This window comes from Leopardus geoffroyi, chromosome B2 (assembly GCF_018350155.1).
Source record: "Leopardus geoffroyi isolate Oge1 chromosome B2, O.geoffroyi_Oge1_pat1.0, whole genome shotgun sequence".
Lineage (NCBI taxonomy): Eukaryota > Metazoa > Chordata > Mammalia > Carnivora > Felidae > Leopardus > Leopardus geoffroyi.
The window spans coordinates 54,466,602-54,487,009 of NC_059332.1; the positions used below are offsets into that span (position 1 = coordinate 54,466,602).

General features: G+C 36.1%; 1 protein-coding gene across 2 annotated transcripts in view; it reads left to right on the top strand.

Moving 5' to 3' along the window:
• The window catches only part of BEND6 (BEN domain containing 6), a 65,453-nt gene extending 45,319 nt beyond the window's left edge, over positions 1–20,134 (top strand). For both annotated transcript variants that reach the window (XM_045498625.1, XM_045498626.1), the window contains 4 exons: positions 9,295–9,515; positions 11,559–11,751; positions 12,604–12,740; positions 18,865–20,134. In XM_045498625.1, the coding sequence (XP_045354581.1) occupies positions 9,295–9,515; positions 11,559–11,751; positions 12,604–12,731 (542 nt within the window). In that variant the 3' untranslated portion in view covers positions 12,732–12,740; positions 18,865–20,134. The remainder of the gene's footprint in view (positions 1–9,294; positions 9,516–11,558; positions 11,752–12,603; positions 12,741–18,864) is intronic.
• The last annotated feature ends 274 nt before the right edge of the window (positions 20,135–20,408 follow it).

Consider the following 20,408-nt stretch of genomic DNA (forward strand, 5'->3'; position numbering starts at 1 on the left):
GGTGTGTGTGTTTCTGTGTGGCTGGGGGAGGATTTGAAAGAGAGCAATATTGTCATACTACATAGCTGAAAATCAGTAAGTTGGGTTGCCTGGCTGACTCAGTCATAGATCATGTGACTCTTGATCTTGGGGTCATGAGTTCAAGCCCCACATTGCACGTACAGCTTACGAAAGAAAGAAAGAAAGAAAGAAAGAAAGAAAGAAAGAAAGAAAGAATTATATGGATCTGAAAAAAACAGTAAATAGTTGTATATGCATATTATTATTTAAGACTATGAAGGTAAGTACCAGAAGAAGCATGTAAATGGATTGGAATTGGTGGTCTCTAAGAGTGTTAGTCAAGAGAGGTGAGTGACAGGGCAGAGGACTACTGTTATTCATTATGAGCCTTATTTTACTTAAAAACTGATCAATAACGAGTACATGATAGGTGTTCAAATCTAGCAGCTATCATTTTTTTTTAATCAGTAATTTCCTTATAGGTCAGAAATTGCCAGTTATATTTCTAGAAGAAAAAAAAAATCTAGTCACATTAATTACAAACAACTATAAAATATCTACTAACAACCCTAATAAGAAATGTATGTGATCAACGAAGAAAAATTAAAAAATCACTGGAGGGGCTCCAGGGTGGATCAGTCGGTTGAATGTCCAACTCTTGATTTCAGCTCAAGTCATGGTCCCAGAGTCATGGGATTGGGCCCTGCGTCAGGACTCTGCATTGGACATGGAGCCTGCTAAAGACTTTCTCTCTCTCCCTCTACCCCTATCCCCAGCTTGTGCTCTCTCTCTCTCTCTCTCTAAAATAAAAACAAAAACAAAAACAAAACAAAACAAAAAAACCCAAAACCTCACTGGAGAAATATACAAACCTAAATTAATGGAGAGGTTTGTCACATTCATTGATGAGAGGAGAAGATACCAATTCATCCCCAAATAACTAGTACTTTGAGTGGAATTCCAATACAAATACTAATGATTTTTTGTTTTGTTTTGTTTTTGGGAATTTGGCAATGATTATTATAAAGTTAACCTGAGAAAATAAATAGGCAAAATCAATAAAGACCATTCTGAAAAAGAATATGAGTGTATAACCTATCAACATTAAATCATATAAATTTCCAATTATTAAAAATGACTTTCTAGTGCAAGATCAGCAGATCAGTGGAACAGAATGCATATCCCCCAAACAGAACCTTATATGTGATACAGAAACTATCCTAGAGGCCATATGGCGTAAAGGTAAAGAGTATAGATTTAGAGGGGCCAAACCACCTGGGTCCAAACCCCTGCTCTGCCACCTACTAGCTGTGTAACCATATGCAAGTTATTTAACTGCTCTGTGCCTCAGTTTCCTCATCTCAAAACTAGAAATAATAAAAGTACTTAGCTGGGTGACATGTGAAGCATTCAGAACAGAACCTGGCTGTGTAAGTATTTGCTATTCCAGGGTTCACTATCACAAATCATCAGGGCCAGCTTCATGGATGCCTGACCTGTACAGTCCCTGACAACCCTACTCTTAGAAAGGTCCCAAATACTGGTTAAAAGCTCTGCTGTCACCATATTAAAATTTTTAAAAAGGTTTGAACAAGGAGTGCTGCATTTTCATTTTTGCAATGGGCTTGGCAATTTATGTAGCAAGTCCTGCAAGTTAATCAGAAAAAGGATAAATTATTCAACAAATGGCCCTGGGGAACTTGATATTCCAGTGCGTGTTGGGGGGAAGGTTGGGCAGGTTCAAATTAGGTGGTCATTTCACACCATATGGCACACTAAAATCATAGCTATACAGTTTAAATAAAAATGCCATCTTCTGAATTTTGAGTGGGAAGTACTGGTTTAAACACATGATGAAATTTATCTTTAAAAATTAATAATACGTATTTTCTAATACTGTTTGTTCATTGAATAGGCCTAGAAACATGAACTCAAGAGCAAAGAGCCCTTCTAGCACCTAGATATGGTCTTATAATAACATTTCCTTCTAAAAGGAGCTAGGGGGGTTCCTTGGAGAAATGGCTGATTCCAGAACTTGCACAGGAAATGTACAAAATGAGCCTTTTTCATGGATTGGAAAAATAAATATTGTCAAAATGTCAATACTACCCAAAGCTATCTACACATTCAATGCAATCCCAATCAAAATTGCACCAGCATTCTTCTCGAAACTAGAACAAGCAATCCTAAAATTCATATGGAACCACAAAAGGCCCCGAATAGCCAAAGGAATTTTGAAGAAGAAGACCAAAGCAGGAGGCATCACAATCCCAGACTTTAGCCTCTACTACAAAGCTGTCATCATCAAGACAGCATGGTATTGGCACAAAAACAGACACATAGACCAATGGAATAGAATAGAAACCCCAGATCTAGACCCACAAACGTATGGTCAACTCATCTTTGACAAAGCAGGAAAGAACATCCAATGGAAAAAAGACAGCCTCTTTAACAAATGGTGCTGGGAGAACTGGACAGCAACATGCAGAAGGTTGAAACTAGACCACTTTCTCACACCATTCACAAAAATAAACTCAAAATGGATAAAGGACCTGAATGTGAGACAGGAAACCATCAAAACCTTAGAGGAGAAAGCAGGAAAAGACCTCTCTGACCTCAGCCGTAGCAATCTCTTACTCGACACATCCCCAAAGGCAAGGGAATTAAAAGCAAAAGTGAATTACTGGGACCTTATGAAGATAAAAAGCTTCTGCACAGCAAAGGAAACAACCAACAAAACTAAAAGGCAACCAACGGAATGGGAAAAGATATTTGCAAATGACATATCAGACAAAGGGCTAGTATCCAGAATCTATAAAGAGCTCACCAAACTCCACACCCGAAAAACAAATAACCCAGTGAAGAAATGGGCAGAAAACATGTATAGACACTTCTCTAAAGAAGACATCCGGATGGCCAACAGGCACATGAAAAGATGTTCAGCGTCGCTCCTTATCAGGGAAATACAAATCAAAACCACACTCAGGTATCACCTCACGCCAGTCAGAGTGGCCAAAATGAACAAATCAGGAGACTATAGATGCTGGCGAGGATGTGGAGAAACGGGAACCCTCTTGCACTGTTGGTGGGAATGCAAATTGGTGCAGCCGCTCTGGAAAACAGTGTGGAGGTTCCTCAGAAAATTAAAAATAGACCTACCCTATGACCCAGCAATAGCACTGCTGGGAATTTATCCAAGGGATACAGGAGTACTGATGCATAGGGGCACTTGTACCCCAATGTTCATAGCAGCACTCTCAACAATAGCCAAATTATGGAAAGAGCCTAAATGTCCATCAACTGATGAATGGATAAAGAAATTGTGGTTTATATACACAATGGAATACTACGTGGCAATGAGAAAAAATGAAATATGGCCTTTTGTAGCAACGTGGATGGAACTGGAGAGTGTGATGCTAAGTGAAATAAGCCATACAGAGAAAGACAGATACCATATGGTTTCACTCTTATGTGGATCCTGAGAAACGTAACAGGAACCCATGGGGGAGGGGGAGGAAAAAAGGAAAAAAAAAAAAAAAAAAAAAAAAGAGGTTAGAGTGGGAGAGAGCCAAAGCATAAGAGACTGTTAAAAACTGAGAACAAACTGAGGGTTGATGGGGGGTGGGAGGGAGGAGAGGGTGGGTGATGGGTATTGAGGAGGGCACCTTTTGGGATGAGCACTGGGTGTTTTATGGAAACCAATTTGGACAATAAATTTCATATATTATAAAAAATAAAATAAATAAATAAATAAATAAATAAACTGTCATTTAGAAAAAAAAAAAATGAGCCTTTTTGGGGCCTAGAACAGGAAATATAGATGAAAATCTTGTCATACCAGCAAGCAAGGCAGTTAGCAAAGACTATGTAGACATGCCAACCAGAAGAGGTTCCCACTGGCCAAAGATGGGACAATTTGAGTTTCAATAATAATGATACCCGCAACAGGTTATCATGTATATTTAAATGCATGAGTTCATAATGGTATTCAAAAAAGAAAAAACTTAATGATCATCTGGAAACTGGCAAATATAGATAAAAAGTCAAGTATTTGCCCTGTCATTATTTATTATATGAAATGAACCTAAGCATAACCAAACAGTTGATGGGAGGAAGTTTCCCTTTGTACAAGAATTCTAGCCAATAATTGAAGAAGAATTAGAATATCACCATTTTTCAACCCCTTATGATGTAATGAAATATAAATGGTGACCATCAGTGACAGCTAACACCCCAAGAAACATTAACCATGCATTCTATCACTACCTGATAGAATTTAAAACACTACCTAAATCTTATCAAGACTTTATATATAATTACCAATTTAGAGCAAATACAGGGAACAGAATAATAAGTTAAACATGACTTGTAGATACAATCAGCAAAATCCCACTGCAGGAAACCCTGTAAAACTTACAACCCAATTTCTTCAATTAATAAATTCCAAAGAAAAAACTAGGACAGAGAGAGAAAAAAATCTATAGTTTATAAAAGGACAGTAACTAATCATAACATGTGGACTTTATTTGGATCCTGATTCAAATAAAGAAAAAAACAACAGTGATGAGAAAATCAGAGAAATTTGGACATTTCTTAGTTTTTTTTTAACATTATTAAAGAACTGTTGATTGTCACAATGGTGTTGTGTTTCTATTTTATATTTATGTAATATTTTTATATTTTAAACATATATGTTTATATGTTTTCTTGCCTTTAGAGATACATATGGAAATATTTACAGATAAATGAGATGCTGCCTATGATTTGTTGGAAGTATTCTTGGGGATGGAGAGAAAGTGGATGGGGGTTTAAAGAGAACAAGACTGGCTATGAGATGAAACTGAAGGATGGATATATGGGAGTTTACAATTTTTGTTTATGTTCAGAACTATCCATTAGAAGTTTAAAAATTATATCCAGGTGGAAAAAGCTCATTTGTAAAAAAATATTCAAACTATACAAAATATATGACTATTTTACTGATCTGAAAGGTGAACGACTTTCTAAGCATAAAATAAATAATACACTGAAGAAGACTGCTACTTTACAATAAAAACTAAAAATGTGTGTATGCTTTCAAAATATCATGAAATTAAAAGATAAACACTCTAAGAAAAATGCTTGCAACTTATGACAAAAGGTTAAAATGCTTAACATATAAGGGAGTAAATAACAATAGCTAACACACTGTGCTTATAACACATTAGGCACAATTATAAGCACTTCACAAAAACTGAATTATCAAAAATAGAAAAAGTACTGTCTGGCTCAGGTGGTAGAACATGAAACATTTGAACTCAGGGTCATAAGTTTGAGCCCCACATTGGGCATAGAGATTACATTAAAAAAAAGTACTGGGCACCTGGGTGGCTCAGTCGGTTAATCAGCTGACTTTGGCTCAGATCATGTCTTGTGGTTCATGAGTTCAATCCTCAAGTTGAGCTCTGTGCTGACAGCTCAGAGCCTAGAGCCTACTTCAGATTCTGTGTCTCCCTCTCTATCTGCCCCTCCTGCACTTATGCTCTGTCTCTGTCTCTCTCTCAAAAATTAAATAAACATTAGAAAAAAGAAAAAAAACTAATATTCCATGGTCTAACAGATAATTCATAGAAGGTCAAATAATCAATAAATAAGTATATATTTAACTTCACAATAATAAAATAATTGCAATTTAAATTTTATTAACATTTCAACCTATCTAAATAGTGAAGATTATTGTTAGTGGTTAACACCTGTTGTTGATGCTGGAGTGAAATGCTGAATTCTTACATTGTTAGTGGGTAAGTTGGAAGAATCTTTCTCAAGAGCAAGTATTAGTTGAGGTTGGACAACATTTATACCTTTGACCCTATTATTATGCTTTCAGGAATTTGTAGCATTGTTGTGATCAGAGATACATATGAAGATGTATGTGCTAGGCAAGTCATAAAAGTTTTGTTTGAAATAAAGAAAAATTGGAAGCAACCTAAATTTGAAAAAAGGGAGCATTTAAATACATTATAAAACATCAATACCTCAGAATATTAGGGAACCATTAAAATCATGTTTTCAGGTGGAAAATAACCCATCAACAGGTGAATGAAAACTTTAATTATGGAGTATCCACATATTAAAATATTAGCAATGAAAAGGAATGAATAACTGATACATACAACAACATGAATGAATCTCAAAACATTATGCAGAGCAAAAAAAAAAAGTCAGACCAAAAAAACTAAGAATATACCATTTGAAACCATTTATGTGTAATTCTAGAACAGGTAAAACTTATCTCTGACCAAAAAGTCAAATCAGTGGTTGCCTCTAAGGCAAGTCTAGAGATTGACTCGGAAGGGACAAGAGACAACTTTCTGGATGGATGGAAATGTTCTATATCTTGTTGGGTGTCCATTAACTGGGTATATCACTTTGTCAAACTTATCCCCTTTTACCTACTTAATTTCTGCTCACAATTTGTGTAGGATCTTGCCTTTGAGTCTATGTAAATTATACCTCAAAAGATCATATTTTCCAAGAAGATTTAGTGAAATAGGCAAATATTAAACTTACAGTTTTAATTGGAAAAAAGAACCATGACACAATGCTATGTATATAGTACAGTCCTAGTTATGTAAAAGAAAATACATGAATATGGGTGAAGATACACAGAAATGACAAGAAGGTTACATTCCAATGAACATGTCCAACTTTCATTATTAGGAAAAAATCAGTAAATATTCTTCAAACCTCACTTTATAGAAAACTCCCTTTTTCTCTTTACATTCTAGCTGCCTTCTTACAGTTCCTCAGGTATAGAACTTGCATTTCCTTTGCCTCTGATGACCTCCTCATTTCCTCCAGCTATTTAATCCCTGCTCAGCCTTTGGCTCTCAGGTCAATCTTGATGTCCCCAGAGAAGCCCTCCATATGCCTCCCCTCCCCAGGCTGAGTTAAACATATTATGCCCCTCTCTTGTGACACTTAACAATTGTAATTTTTCATTTCTTTGTATGTACCTCAAGTTAACCCAACTGCAAAGTTAAGGGCACTGCCCTCTAGACTGCTACATTTGCCTAACACTTCGGATGCCAACTATAAGCTCAGACATTTTCCAAAACCACCCTCAGCTCCATTAATTTTCTAGAGAAACTCACGACTCACTGAAAACTACAGGAAAAGAATACAAATTAGAACCAGCCAAAGTTGGAAGACACACATAGGGCAGAGTCCGGGTGGCTTCCAAATGTGAGCTTCTGTTGTCTTCAGGATGCATTGCCCTCCTAGCATTTATATGTTACAATATGCATGGAGTATTGTCCATCTAGGAAGCTCACTGGAACTCCAATGTTCAGAGTTTTTATTGAAGGTTCATTGTGTAGGCATGATTGATTGATTGATTGGTTGGTTGCATATGTTGAACTCAGTCTCTAAATTATTCTAGCTTTCTGGCTGTGGTCTGCTTCTACACTAAGACTATTGGGTGTGATTGTCCACATGCTGAGATATATCTTAGCATAAACTATCAGGTGTGGGCTGAGAGGCTCACCCTGAAAAACAAAGACATGCCTCCTGTCACTCAGGAAATTCCAAGGGTTTACAGGCTACCTTTCAGGAACTAGGTGGTTAGGTGGAGGCCAGATCTCTCTTTAAGCAGGCCAAATTCTTACTCCACACCATGGTTGGGTAAATAGTGCTCCTCCCCCTCTTTCCTCCACCTCAGTTCCAAAAGGCCAGGATCACATTTGGTTTTGCTCCCAGTCTCAGTCTTAGCATTTAATATGGTGTTTAGCAAATGTTGACAATCTACATAACATAGTTGTTTATGGCATGGAATTGCCTAAGTCTGAATTTGAATCTTGGTCTTCTTTTCACTAACTGGGTTGACCCTGGATGGGTTTTTTAACCTGTCTCACTGCCTAATTGTCTTCATCTGTAAACTAGGGGTAATGATAATATCTATCTCAGAGAGCAATGAGGATTAAATGAATGAACATCAGTAAAGTTCTCAGAATAGTGCCTGGAACAGAGTAAAATCTAGATAAATGTTTATTATTAAATGCTCAATAAATAATGCTTATTAAATTAGTGTCTGGCACATGAGAGATGCTTAGTAAATATCAACTGAAAGAATATAAAAGAAGATTTTCTTTAGTAGATTTTACTATTTTTCTATTAATATGGTACCAGGTGTATTGATTTGTACATATTATCAATATGCTGGTTTTCAGCTTTCAAATCAAATATTGGTCTAAAGATTATGGCTTAATAATGTGCTTAAGAAAAGTCCAAAAATGCTTTAGAGTCTTTTTATTTCTCCAACATCCAGTACCCTCAACCATAGAGTGGAAGCTAAATTAGATAGGGTTCAATGTGTCTTCCAACTCCAACAAAATGTTATTTGTCCTTAGGAAACAAACTAGATATAACAACAGAGAAGACCATTTTACATGGAGACATGATCACCTTTGAATGTGTAAGTTTCCATTTAAAAAGGAACAAAGATAACATTCAGCTGATTACCAAAATTCATCTTTAATATGTGAAAACATAGTTTTGAATTATGGCAATAGATTTTTATTAATTTGATGAAATTTGACTCCTTGGAAAACCACACACAAGCATCACTGAAATGTTATTTTAATAAATTCAAATAGAAATGGTTTATTTTACTGGTCACTTAAATTGGCCTGATATATTGGGAAGGTGATTGATAATAGAATCAGTAATGTCTCCAAATGAGATTTAAAACTTCCAGATAATACTATTAACGATTAGAAAAAAAGAATTAACTTTTTAATTCATTTTCATTATTTTATAATTCATTTAGTTATTTTAGTTATGAAGTAATGCATATATTTTTTTTAAGTTTATTTATTTATTTATTTATTTATTTATTTATTTATGAGAGAGAGAGGCAGAGAGAGAAGGGAGAGACAGAGAATCCTAAGCTGGCTCCACACTGTCAACACAGAGCCCAACACGGCGCTTCAACCCACAAACCATGAGATCATGACCTGGGCCAAAATCAAGAATCAGACGCTTAACTGACTTACTCACCCAGGCACCCCCAATAACCAAATGTTTTTAAATTGATTTACTATTATTAAGCCATTGTTAAATTAAATAATAAAAAGTGAGTATGTCCCAATCACTCTTCTTGCCATGCTTAGTTTCCAAAAGTAGAAAATGTTAACAATTTGTCCCACCTATTTCTATACACGCAATATAATATACGTATACCATGATAAAAAATAAGAATACATGCCCCTGTTATTAAAAGTATTTGTAAACTGTTACTTTTTCTTGCCATTTTAGTGTTACCACAGGCAGTCACCCAGTTTGAAGAATTGGTTGGTATGGCAGAGGCCCTACTTAAGGGTGGAGGAACCATGTCTACATCTGCGTCCACCCTCTGGAGAGCAACAAACAACTCCTCACCAGATTCATTTGCCTCAACATGCAGTAATTCTAATTCTAATTCCAGTTCACCAATTTCCTTGAAGGCTGAAGAAGAGCATCATACTGATGAGAAACAGGTGAGTTGGAATACTTGCCCTTTCTTTTTCTGGGATATAGTAAATACAAAAATTAAAAGAAGACTACAAAATGATGGAGCTCCTGGCTGGCTCGGTCCATGGTCCATGGACTCGGTTTGAGTACCGTGTTGGGTATAGAGATTACTCAAAAATTAAATCTAAAAAAAAAAAAGACTACAAAATAATCATTGTTTTATCAGATAACTTTAGGTAACTTTAGGTCATGACCATAACACTGCAATTACATAAAACAATTTTTTTACAATAAATCAAAACAACATTTGTTTCACAAATATCCAATTTAGAAAACTAAAGTCAAATTGTGGTCAATGATGAGGTTATTAAACTGGAAAACTCTTTTTTTTAAGTTTATGTATTTATTTTGAGAGAGAGAGAGAGAGAGAAATGCAAGTGGGGGAGGAGCAGAGAAAGAGAATCCCAAGCAGGCTCCAATGCTGTCAGCACAGAGCTGGATCCAGGGCTTGAACTCACAAACCATGAGATCATGGTTTGCGCCAAAGGCAGATGCTTAACCGACTGAGCCAACCAGAAAACTCTTAAACCAGTGATAGGTAACTTTGCATTAAGGATTACAAAATTACATCATTGGGAGAAGGTAAATTTCAGCCTCTGCATGCTGAATAAACATAGTTCTTTTCCTACTTCCCTAATTTCTCTTCATCAAGTAACAGAAGCTGAAAAGACAGAGTTTCATTAGAATGAGGTATCAGCTTTGAAAATATGCCTTCCAGAGCAATAATTAAATACTACCAATCTAACATTGAGAATATTTGAATCTTGGTATATCAGTTTCTTTTTGCTATATAACAGAAGACCACAAACTTTGTGATTTGTAATAATACAAATGCATTATCTCAGAGTCCTATAGGTCAGAAGTGTGGTAAAATCAAGGAGTCAGCAGGTGCATTCCTTTCTGGAGGCTCTATGGAAGAATCTGTTTCCTGCTCATCTAGGTTATCATAGAATTCAGTTTCTTGTGGTTGTTGAACTGGGTTCCCGTTTTCTTGCTGACTATACATTGGAGTCCATTCCCACTTCTACAGGCAACCATATTCCTTGGTTTGTGGTCCATTCCACCATGACAGGCAAAGCCTCTCTCACTCTTCCACTCTGTCCTCCTTCTTCTGCATTTTTTTCTTAATATTTATTTATTTATATTTGAGAGGTGGGGGGAGCATCAGAGAGAGAGGGAAAGAGAGAATCCCAAGCAGGCTCTGCACTGTCAGCACGTGACCTGAACCGAAATCAAGAGTTGGACGTTTAACCGACTGAGCCACCCAGGTGCCCCCTGCATCTTTTTTCTGATCCACTCTTCTGCCTCCCTCTTCTGCATCTAAGTGCTCTGTGATAAAATTGGGTCCATCTATATAATCCAGGATAATTTTCTCATCTCAAGGTAGTTAACTTTAATCACGCCTATAAAGTTGTTTTTCCCTTATAAGGTAACATATTCACAGACTCCAGGGATGGGGATATCTTCAGTGGGCCATTATTCTGCCTACCACATTTAGTAGGACGTGTTGGGGATGGGACTCATTCTTAAACCATCAAATCCAGATCACATACAAGAATTTGTATGTACTCTGGGACAAACACTACATAAATATTGGGAGTTATATCAAAGATAACATTGAACTTGAACCCCTGAAATGTAAAATACATATTAAAAGTAAATTCATCACCAGGGTGCCTGTGTGGCTCAATCGGTTGAGTGTCTGACTTCCGCTAGGGTCATGACCTCACAGTCCGTGAGTTCGAGCCCCTTGTCGGGCACTGTGCTGACAGCTCAGAGCCTGGAGCCTGCTTCAGATTCTGTGTCTCCCTCTCTCTCTGCCCCTCCTCTGCTCATGTTCTGTCTCTGAAAAATGAATAAACCTTAAAAAAAATTTTTTTAAAGTAAATTCATCACCTTAAAGAACGTTAATTGTGTTTTCTAGTGTGTCTTAACTCAATCAGTAATATATTTCTGCAGATACTTTCCTTTTCTTTGTTCAGGTTCAATTATTATTTTGTATTTTTTAGTTCAAGATTGAAAAATGGCAGATTGCCCGTTGTAACAAGAGCAAGCCTCAGAAGTTTATTAATGATTTAATGCAAGTACTTTACACGAACGAATACATGGCCACACACAGCCTGACGGGCGCAAAGTCCTCTACTTCGAGGGACAAAGCTGTAAAACCAGCTATGAATCAGAATGAAGTTCAAGAAATCATAGGTGATAATATAATTGTAGTACATTGTCACATTAATTTGAAATTCTTTTATCATTCCAAGTTAAGTCATTGTTTCATGGTCTTTTTGTTGTTTATTTTTCTATGAAAGGAAAATCTCAAGATAGCCTAAACCTCTTATTAAATATGGTATATTTTGCAGAAAAAATTTATATTAAAGCAGTCATTAAAATAAAACTAAATCTTATTTCAGTGACATGTTTGAACTTTTTAAATTCATAGCTTTAGAAAAATGCTTTTCAAAATCCTTTCAAACAAAATTTCAAGTAGCAGTTTATATCTTATTTTCTGTTTCTTATCTTGGTTGTAGATCCCTTACCTTTTATGCTAGAAAAATAGAGACTAATTTCCTATTTATGGTTTTTAAGTTAATGAATCTCCTCAAATATAATAATCTAGATTACCAAATAATTTTTTTTGCAAATATCAAACAAATTTAGGAAATCACTGGATCTGAGCTCTCTGTATTTTAATATACCATTTCTTAGCTACAAAAGGATCAGTCAGAATCTAGTTGCTTCAACTGTTTGCTGGGAATGGATAAAAATAAATTCCTAACATTGTGGAGCAAGGGGATCTAGAATTAAGAGCAAGTAGCAAGGTTAAAGTTGAGTGGTACCATAGGAAGACATAGACCTTCCATATCTCTTGCTTTGCTTTGAAAACCCTGCCTATATACTCATCTATTTAAATATCTCATGGGTGTTTGGGCTGCCTTTGCAAAGTGGAGACAAAAGTATAATGTGAATTGTTTGATGTTTTATCTCAGTTCATACCTTATGATGCAAAGGCCTCAAAAAGTGTTTTTGTGTATTTGTTGTTGTTGTTGTTTACAGGAGTCACAAAACAGTTATTTCCCAACACAGATGATGTTTCAATTAGGAGAATGATAGGGCAAAAGCTAAACAACTGTACCAAGAAGCCAAATTTAAGCAAAAATCTGAACTCTCAGGATATTAAGTAGATCCTTTTGGTAAGTCTGCTCAATCTTCACAATCCTCTCAATGGGGCCAAAAGATGTAATACTTTTATCCCTGGAGTAGCATTCCGTGAACACTCTTCTAGAGAATACTAGTGGCCTGTGAAACACTAATAGGTATTCGTGGGGGTGAAGGTGAAGATGGGGAAGGGGATTTCAATTTGGGAAATGCTAAGTTCAGATACAGATTTTCCTTTCCCAGAGCTTCTCAGCATATTTTATACTCTTTAAAATGCCCAAGTGCACCAGAAATCTCTAAAATGGAGATAGAGTATGAATGGTTTTCAAATGTGTTTTACTGAGAAACTTTTCTTTCTTTTTTTTTTTTTTTCACAGAATGTATGTTAACTTATGAGTGGGGGTAAAAAGGAGCCAGAGGAGGGACACTTGATAATTTAAGAATTGTTTCTCTAGAACAGGGGAGACACAGACCCCAGGGAGATCTCTGAGGTACATCAATGGGACTGAACTTATAACTCCAAACAGTGGTTCATGCACCAGCTACTGGCTGGAAGTCCTGAAGGGTCCCCTCTGCCATCCTTCCTTCTGCTTCTCGCTGTCTTTAAATCTTTAAATCAGTTGTTATAGTTTGTAATTGATAAGGATTTTTACCAAGATGTTTCTACTATACTAAGAGAAAGAATTATTGCTAGTGAGTTTTGAAGGAAATACACTTCATGATCAGGCCCTGCCCTTAGGCAAAACTGTTCAAGTGGAATTTTGTGTTTGCTTTAGCAACCCAGTGTCCCAGCTGGTTCACTTGTGCTCAGCTTTCTTCTCCATTATTTTGATGGAAAATATGTGGGAAAAAAATGCAGTATTATGTTTTTAATATTTTTTGATAAACAGAGGTGTATGGGAAATACATGAGGGCAGGTTTTTCTTCCATTTTCTTGACTTCTATCTTTGACTTTGACTTTACTTGTTCTCTGCCTAACTCGAGCCACCTTTGACACCATTTTATTTTGCCTTTATTTTCTGTCCGTGTTTTAAATGGGATTTGGGCCATGTGTAATGCAGTAATTCTCCCCACCTATCCTCCACCCTGACTACTACCCCCACCGCCTTTCATGGCCCCTTACTATTTTGCTATATAACTGAAGCCTCACTCTGATGAGGGTCAACAATAGTTTCTCTTCCTTAAAAACAAAACAAAACAAACAAAAAACCACTTATAACGACTGCAGGGTGTTCCTTCCCTTGGCTCATCCATACTGGTAGACTGACTTACAGATTTATAAAAGATAGGATATTTGTATCCTTTTTCTGATGAAAAATTTCAGTAGGCTGTGAATCCCACAACTTCCCAGTTGGGAAATAATTGCTTAAATGAGCCCTTAGAACTGCTTGTTTTGACATGAGGCTACCCAGTTATCCAAGTAGCTAAGTTCCCTTGCTAAATGCCATGTAACCAGAACTCCAAGGGTCTGCTATATAGGGCTACCTTTTGGAGCACACAATTATATTTTAGAGCTGTGCATAGTATTTCAATATCCCAACTTCTGCCTTTTTAATGCCTCAGCCTGCCAAGGGTAGGCACAAAACTCAACTCTGACTAACAGTCAGCAAAGTGTTAAAGAAATTAAAGCTAAAAGGGTTTTATATCAATTTTGCTTGTACTCGCAACCCAGTAGTACTGTTATTAATCACCTGACTATGGCAATGATTAAAATAGAAAAAAGGAACAAATCTTTTGCTAAGAACACAGCATGTTCTGGTGCCTTCTGGGCCTGAGCCTCACTTTGTTGACAACTTGCTTGGAATGGAAATGTGCATGTTTTGAATCAGAGGTGGAGATTAACCCTAGAATGGAAACATTTTTTTTAATTGGCAGGTATCTTTCATTTGAAGTATAGCTAAATCCAAATTAATTGGCAGGTATCTTTCATTTAAAGTATAGCTAAATCTAAATCATTTCAAAAGGACTGAGAAAACATGCTGGGAAAGACAGGGTCATATCAAACTTAATTTAGCCATGTTTCATGAATAAGTCTGATATAGCACCATCTAGTGGAATGCTGCTATGTTTTTCTCTTCTTGATCATTTAACAGGAAGGAGCCTGAAGATGACTGCACTTACTCAGGCAAACCATACTCCCTCCTCATCCCACCCCCAAAAGTATTCTTTGGAAAAATAACTTTCTTTGCATTACTATTAGCAAGGCAATATGCACTGCAAAATCATGTAGACTTCTACAAATTCCTGTGCATCCACAAAACCCAGCAATCCCCACCCACGGGCCCTGTGGTAGACCATGCCCTCCACCCAGTACTGAGTGCAAGGTTGCCACTGGTGGCTTGGATTCGAAACAACTGTTTCCCAGATAAGATTTATTTCTGAGAAGATAGGCCCTAAATTCCACCGTTCTTCCCTTTTTATCTATTCTCTCTCACTCCTATGACTGCCCTCAAGTTGCCTGCAGCTTATGCTTTGCCAAGAGCTTTATGTTGCCAACCTTTCTGGCCTCCCTCCATTTTTTTGTTTCTTTCTTATAGGAACTGAGGCAAATAAGAATTACAGAATATTAGCATATCGCCTCTATAACATCCCACTAAATGATCAAACAGCCTTCTCCTGAAATTTCCAAAGCTGCCTCAGCCTGTATAATCTCCACAATAACATTACATATGCATTTATTATAACTTAAAGATGATCCAATATAGCAGTGCTCAAATAGGATGGGACGGATTTTCGTCCCCTTCCTCCCAGCTAGGAGATACTTGAAAATGTCTGGAGATATACATCATTGTCACAACTGGATGATACTACTGGCATCTAGTGGACAGAGCCACAGATGCTGCTAACCATCCTACAAAGCATAGGACAGTCCCCCTCATGACAAAGTATTACCTAACCCAAAATGTGAATCGTGCCAAGATTAAGAAATCCTGGTCTAAAATGATTTCTTTACTTTGCAGATAAAGAAACTAAAGCCAAAATGAAGTTAAGTGAATTGCCAAGATGATCTGATTAGTAACTATTAGAAAGGCAACACGAGCACATAGTTCTTTGTATTTTTTGAAGAACCTTTTCTTAATCATTTTTTAAATTTGAGTGTAGACACAAAATGTTACATTACAGGTGTACAACATAGCAATTCAACAAGTTTATATATTATGCTATGCTCACCCTAAGGGTAGCTACCCTCTGTAACCATATGACACTATCACAATACCATTGACTATATTCCTTATGCTGTGCCTTTTATTTCCATATTTATTCATTCCATAACTGGAAGCCTGTATCTCCCAATCCCCTTCACCCATTTTGCCCATTCCCCCCAGTCTCCCCTCTGGCAACCATCAGTTTGTTCTCTGTATTTGCAGGTATAATTCTGCTTTTGTTTATTCTTTTTATCATAAGATTCCACATATGAGAGAAATCATATGGTATTTGTGTTTCTCAGCCTGACTCATTTCTCTTAGCATAATATTCTCTAGGTCCATCCATGTTGTCACAAATGGCATGATTTCATCCTTTTTATGGCTGCATAATACTCCTGTGTGTGTGCGCACGCGCACGTATGCGCACGCGCACACACACACTATATCTTCCTTATCCATTAGTCTATTGGGCTTTTAGGTTGCTTCCCTATCTTGGCTATTGCAAATAATGCTTCAGTAAACACAGAGGAGCATATATCTTTCCAAATTACTATTTTCATTTTCTTTAGGTAAGTACCCAGCAGTAAGATTATTGGATCATATGGTATCTGTTTTTTATTTTTTGAGGAAACTCCATACTCTTCTTCACAGTGGCCGTACCAATTTACATTCCCACCAATGGCGTGTGAGGCTTACTTTTCCTCCACATCCTTGCCAATGCTTGTTTTTCTTGTGTTTTTGATTTTAGTCATTCTGACATGTGTAGGATAATGAATGTCTCACCGTGGCTTTGATTTGCATTTCTCTGATGATTAAATGATGTTGAGAATCTTTTCATGTGCTTATTGACCATCTGTATATCTTCTTTGGAAAATTGTCCATTCAGGTCCTCTGCCCATTTTTTTTAAGTGGATTGTTTGGGTTTTGTTTTGGTTTGGTTTGGTTTTTGATGTTGAGTTGTATCAGTTCTTTATATATTTTAGATATTAATCCTTTATCAGATATGTCATTTGCAAATATCTTCTCCCATTCAGTACGTTGCCTTTTTGTTTTTGTTGATGGTTTCCTTCCCCGTGCAAAAGCTTTTTATTTGGATGTAGTACTATAGTCCTTTGTATTTCTTATTGCACTAGTCATAGTTCTCCAGAGAAACAGAACCAATAGGATGTATATAAAGAGACATTTGAAGGAATTGGCACACACAATTGTGAGGTGTGGTGAGTCTGAAATCTGCAAGACAGGCTAGCAGGCTAGAGACCCAGGAAGAGTTGATGTTGCAGTCTTGAGTTCAAAGGCAGTGTGAAGGCAGAATTCCTCCTTCCCCAAAAAACTTCAGCCTTTTCTCTTAAGGCTTACAACTTACTAGGTGAAACCCACCCATATCATGGAGGATAATCTGCTTTACTGAAAATTTACTGCTTTAAGTGTTAATCCCATCTAAAAAATACCTTTATGGCAATATCTGGACTGGTGTTTGGACAAACAACTGGGTATCATAGGCTAGCCAAGTTTACATATAAAATTATATGTTTTAGGGTCAGAAAGTCTGGTTTTGAAGACTGTTCCACTTCTTAATAAATGTGTGACCTTTGGAAAGTCACTTGAACTCTCTAAATATCAATTTATACAGGGATAATAATACTACCTACCTAGGAATGGATTCAGGATTTGTGGGACCTAAGGCTTAATAGTATTTGGAGAACTCACTTTAAGAAATACAAAATTATGAATACACAATCAGCTAAAATTCCACAGAGGCTCCACATCCAAAGTGGGGCTCAAACTTATGACCTCGAGATCAAGAGTTGCATGCTCTACTGACTGACCCAGCCAGACGCCCCAAAATGACATACTGTTTAAAAGTTAACAAATTTCTCAAATATCACATAATGTAAGGGAAATTATATAATATTTTTACTAACAGCTCTATAATACTTTCGTCCTACTTTTTTTGAGTTGCATACATGTTGATTGCCTCTTCATTTGACAAGTTTATAATAGCCTTTTCTACAGAAAGAATAAAAAAATAATTTAGACTATCCTCTGGTATAGTAGATTAAAAATGTATTTTTTTTCCTTTTGACATTTTTAAGAGTTTTCTTTCAAATTCTTAACTCTTTTGTAGCAATATAAATTTTAGGATTGTTGTCAAATTTGGGGAAACCTCTGTTAAATTTCTATGATACCTGAGCTATAAGATTTCAGGGCATTTCAAGCTTTCTATGGAGTGAGTCCTCTTAGACATTCTCTGAATTGACCATAGTCATATTTTTGCTAAAGGATACTACAAACTGGAATGGCCACCATTAATATAACTACAAATCGGAGACATGACAAAGCACAAAAGGATATCCCAGTCAATCCGTGGTAAAATCCCAGAAATACCCACTGCCACCCCATGGTTACAATCAGAGAGAAAATATGGCTAAGGGGCAGTTGAAAGGGAAAGGCAGTGGTCTCAACTGATTATAGTCGAAATATCTAACTTTTGCAAATTTAACAAAAATAAATAAACGTGAACATATTGGAAGGCACTCCTGCAAGCAATCTTTATTAACTTTATAGTAATTCTGCCTCTAACCTAGCTCATTTGGTTTTTGTGACTTTTGAAAGAGGTAAACCAGATTTGGGGAATTGCCTGCTATTTAAGCAGTCAATAAATGTTACTGAAGAATGACAAACAGAATTGGTGATAATTTTTTTAGGATGATTGATGGGTATGTGGGGATGGTTCATTTTACTTTGTGGATTTGAAATTTTACCCCATACAAAGATTTTTTTAAGTCATTTGAGATAAAAACATATGTAAAATATTTTAACTGTTGTCTATGCTGGAATTTCTCTGAATAGATGATAAAATAATTTCTAAGTCACCTCAGTAGTAATAGTTCCTATTAACAATTTGTATTTTTAGGCAAAAATTTATAGTAGGCACAATAACTCATACAACTGTTAAAAGCACTGTAAGAACTCTAACATAAATTTGTTTTTTTTTGAAATTTGCTGTCTCTAGGTATTGTAGGTATCTGAAATAAAACATCTTCAGTTTTGAATCTAACATTGGATTTTGTTGGAGAATCTGCAACCTCCCTGGCAGTGAGCACAGAGAGACATGGTGACAGGCTGGGAGATGTCTGGAATATCGCTGGCTCTCGATGGAGCAACAAGCTTGCTGAAGAAGCTGCATGTAGATTCCACCATAAATATCAGTGATGCATCAAACCAGAGAATTTCTAGTAGTCAAATAAGCATGCAATATGGTTTCTTGGAAATATGCATTTTCCTGGCCCCAAACGCTTCTCTGCACAGCTAACTTAACACAATAGAGCTCTTACCACAGCAACAAAAACTTCAACCCCTACGATTTGTCATTGTCCTAAATAATCAGTCACTGTACATTTATTATAGCCAACGACTTCCCAGTTTAGTGTTTGGATCTTTAGCAAAAGCGCATGCTTGGAAAAGTAAATAGTAAATAATCAATGTACATGAATGTGAGGACAGCAAAGTTAGTCTAAAATTTGATGATCATATCTAACCAAGTAATGGTGTTTTCGCAATGAAGTTACAGGGTTATTCTTCCCTGTTACCTAAAAATGTATAAAACAGGAATCCGAAAAAAGTGAAAGCAACAAGACCTTTTTACCTTAATATGAAACTATTCCACTGCACTCCTAGGAAAGAAAGAAACCCAAGTTTTTGTGACTGTTGAAACAATGTATTGATTTCAGAAAAATTTTTCTGTTTGTTTACATGCTTCTAACTTTTTATTGCCCAAAGTATATTAAATACAGATGTGTAATATAAAACATAAACACCATCTAAAATATCCTATATAAGATATTACATCATATGTATTTGCTTGGTTTTATTGCTACACTCCTTAGTTTTAACTGGTTTGATTCCATAGTATCAGTAGAAAAAAGAATTGAAAACAAAATCATATGGGATGGATAATCACACAAAAAGAAAAATACCATTTTTTAAATGAATGAAAGATAAAACATTCTTCATCAAGAGGCTTCTACTTTGATGTCAGGTTGTCACACATGACAACTTTGCAATGACAAGCCATGCTTCTTCAGTGTACAAGGTCATGTTTAAAGTTGGAAAAGAGGATGCATATAATAGTTGGAAAGTTCAGAGTTGTGGACCCAGGGAACATTCCATAATGCTGCTTGATAAAAATGTGGTCGTACAAAATAAATAGGATAAAGGAAATAACTTATGTTAACGTTTGCTACTTTTACTTAAATATAAATAAATCCCATTGAAAACATAAACAGTATTTGCTTGTTTCTTATTAATGTATAAAATCCAGGGAAAAAATCTTTTTCTGGGCTGATTTTCTGTTGTCTTCCTACATGGAGATGATAGTTTCCTTAAGATTTTTACCTAGTAGATGGAACAATAAAAAAGAAAAAAAGAAAAAAAGAAAAAGAAGAAAAGAAAAAAGAAGATTTTTACCTTGTAATGGAACGTGTGGTCAGTGTCTTCATCTGTTCTATGGCATCATTTTCCTGTAAATGTCTTTGATGCATTTGTAATTTTTGTAGC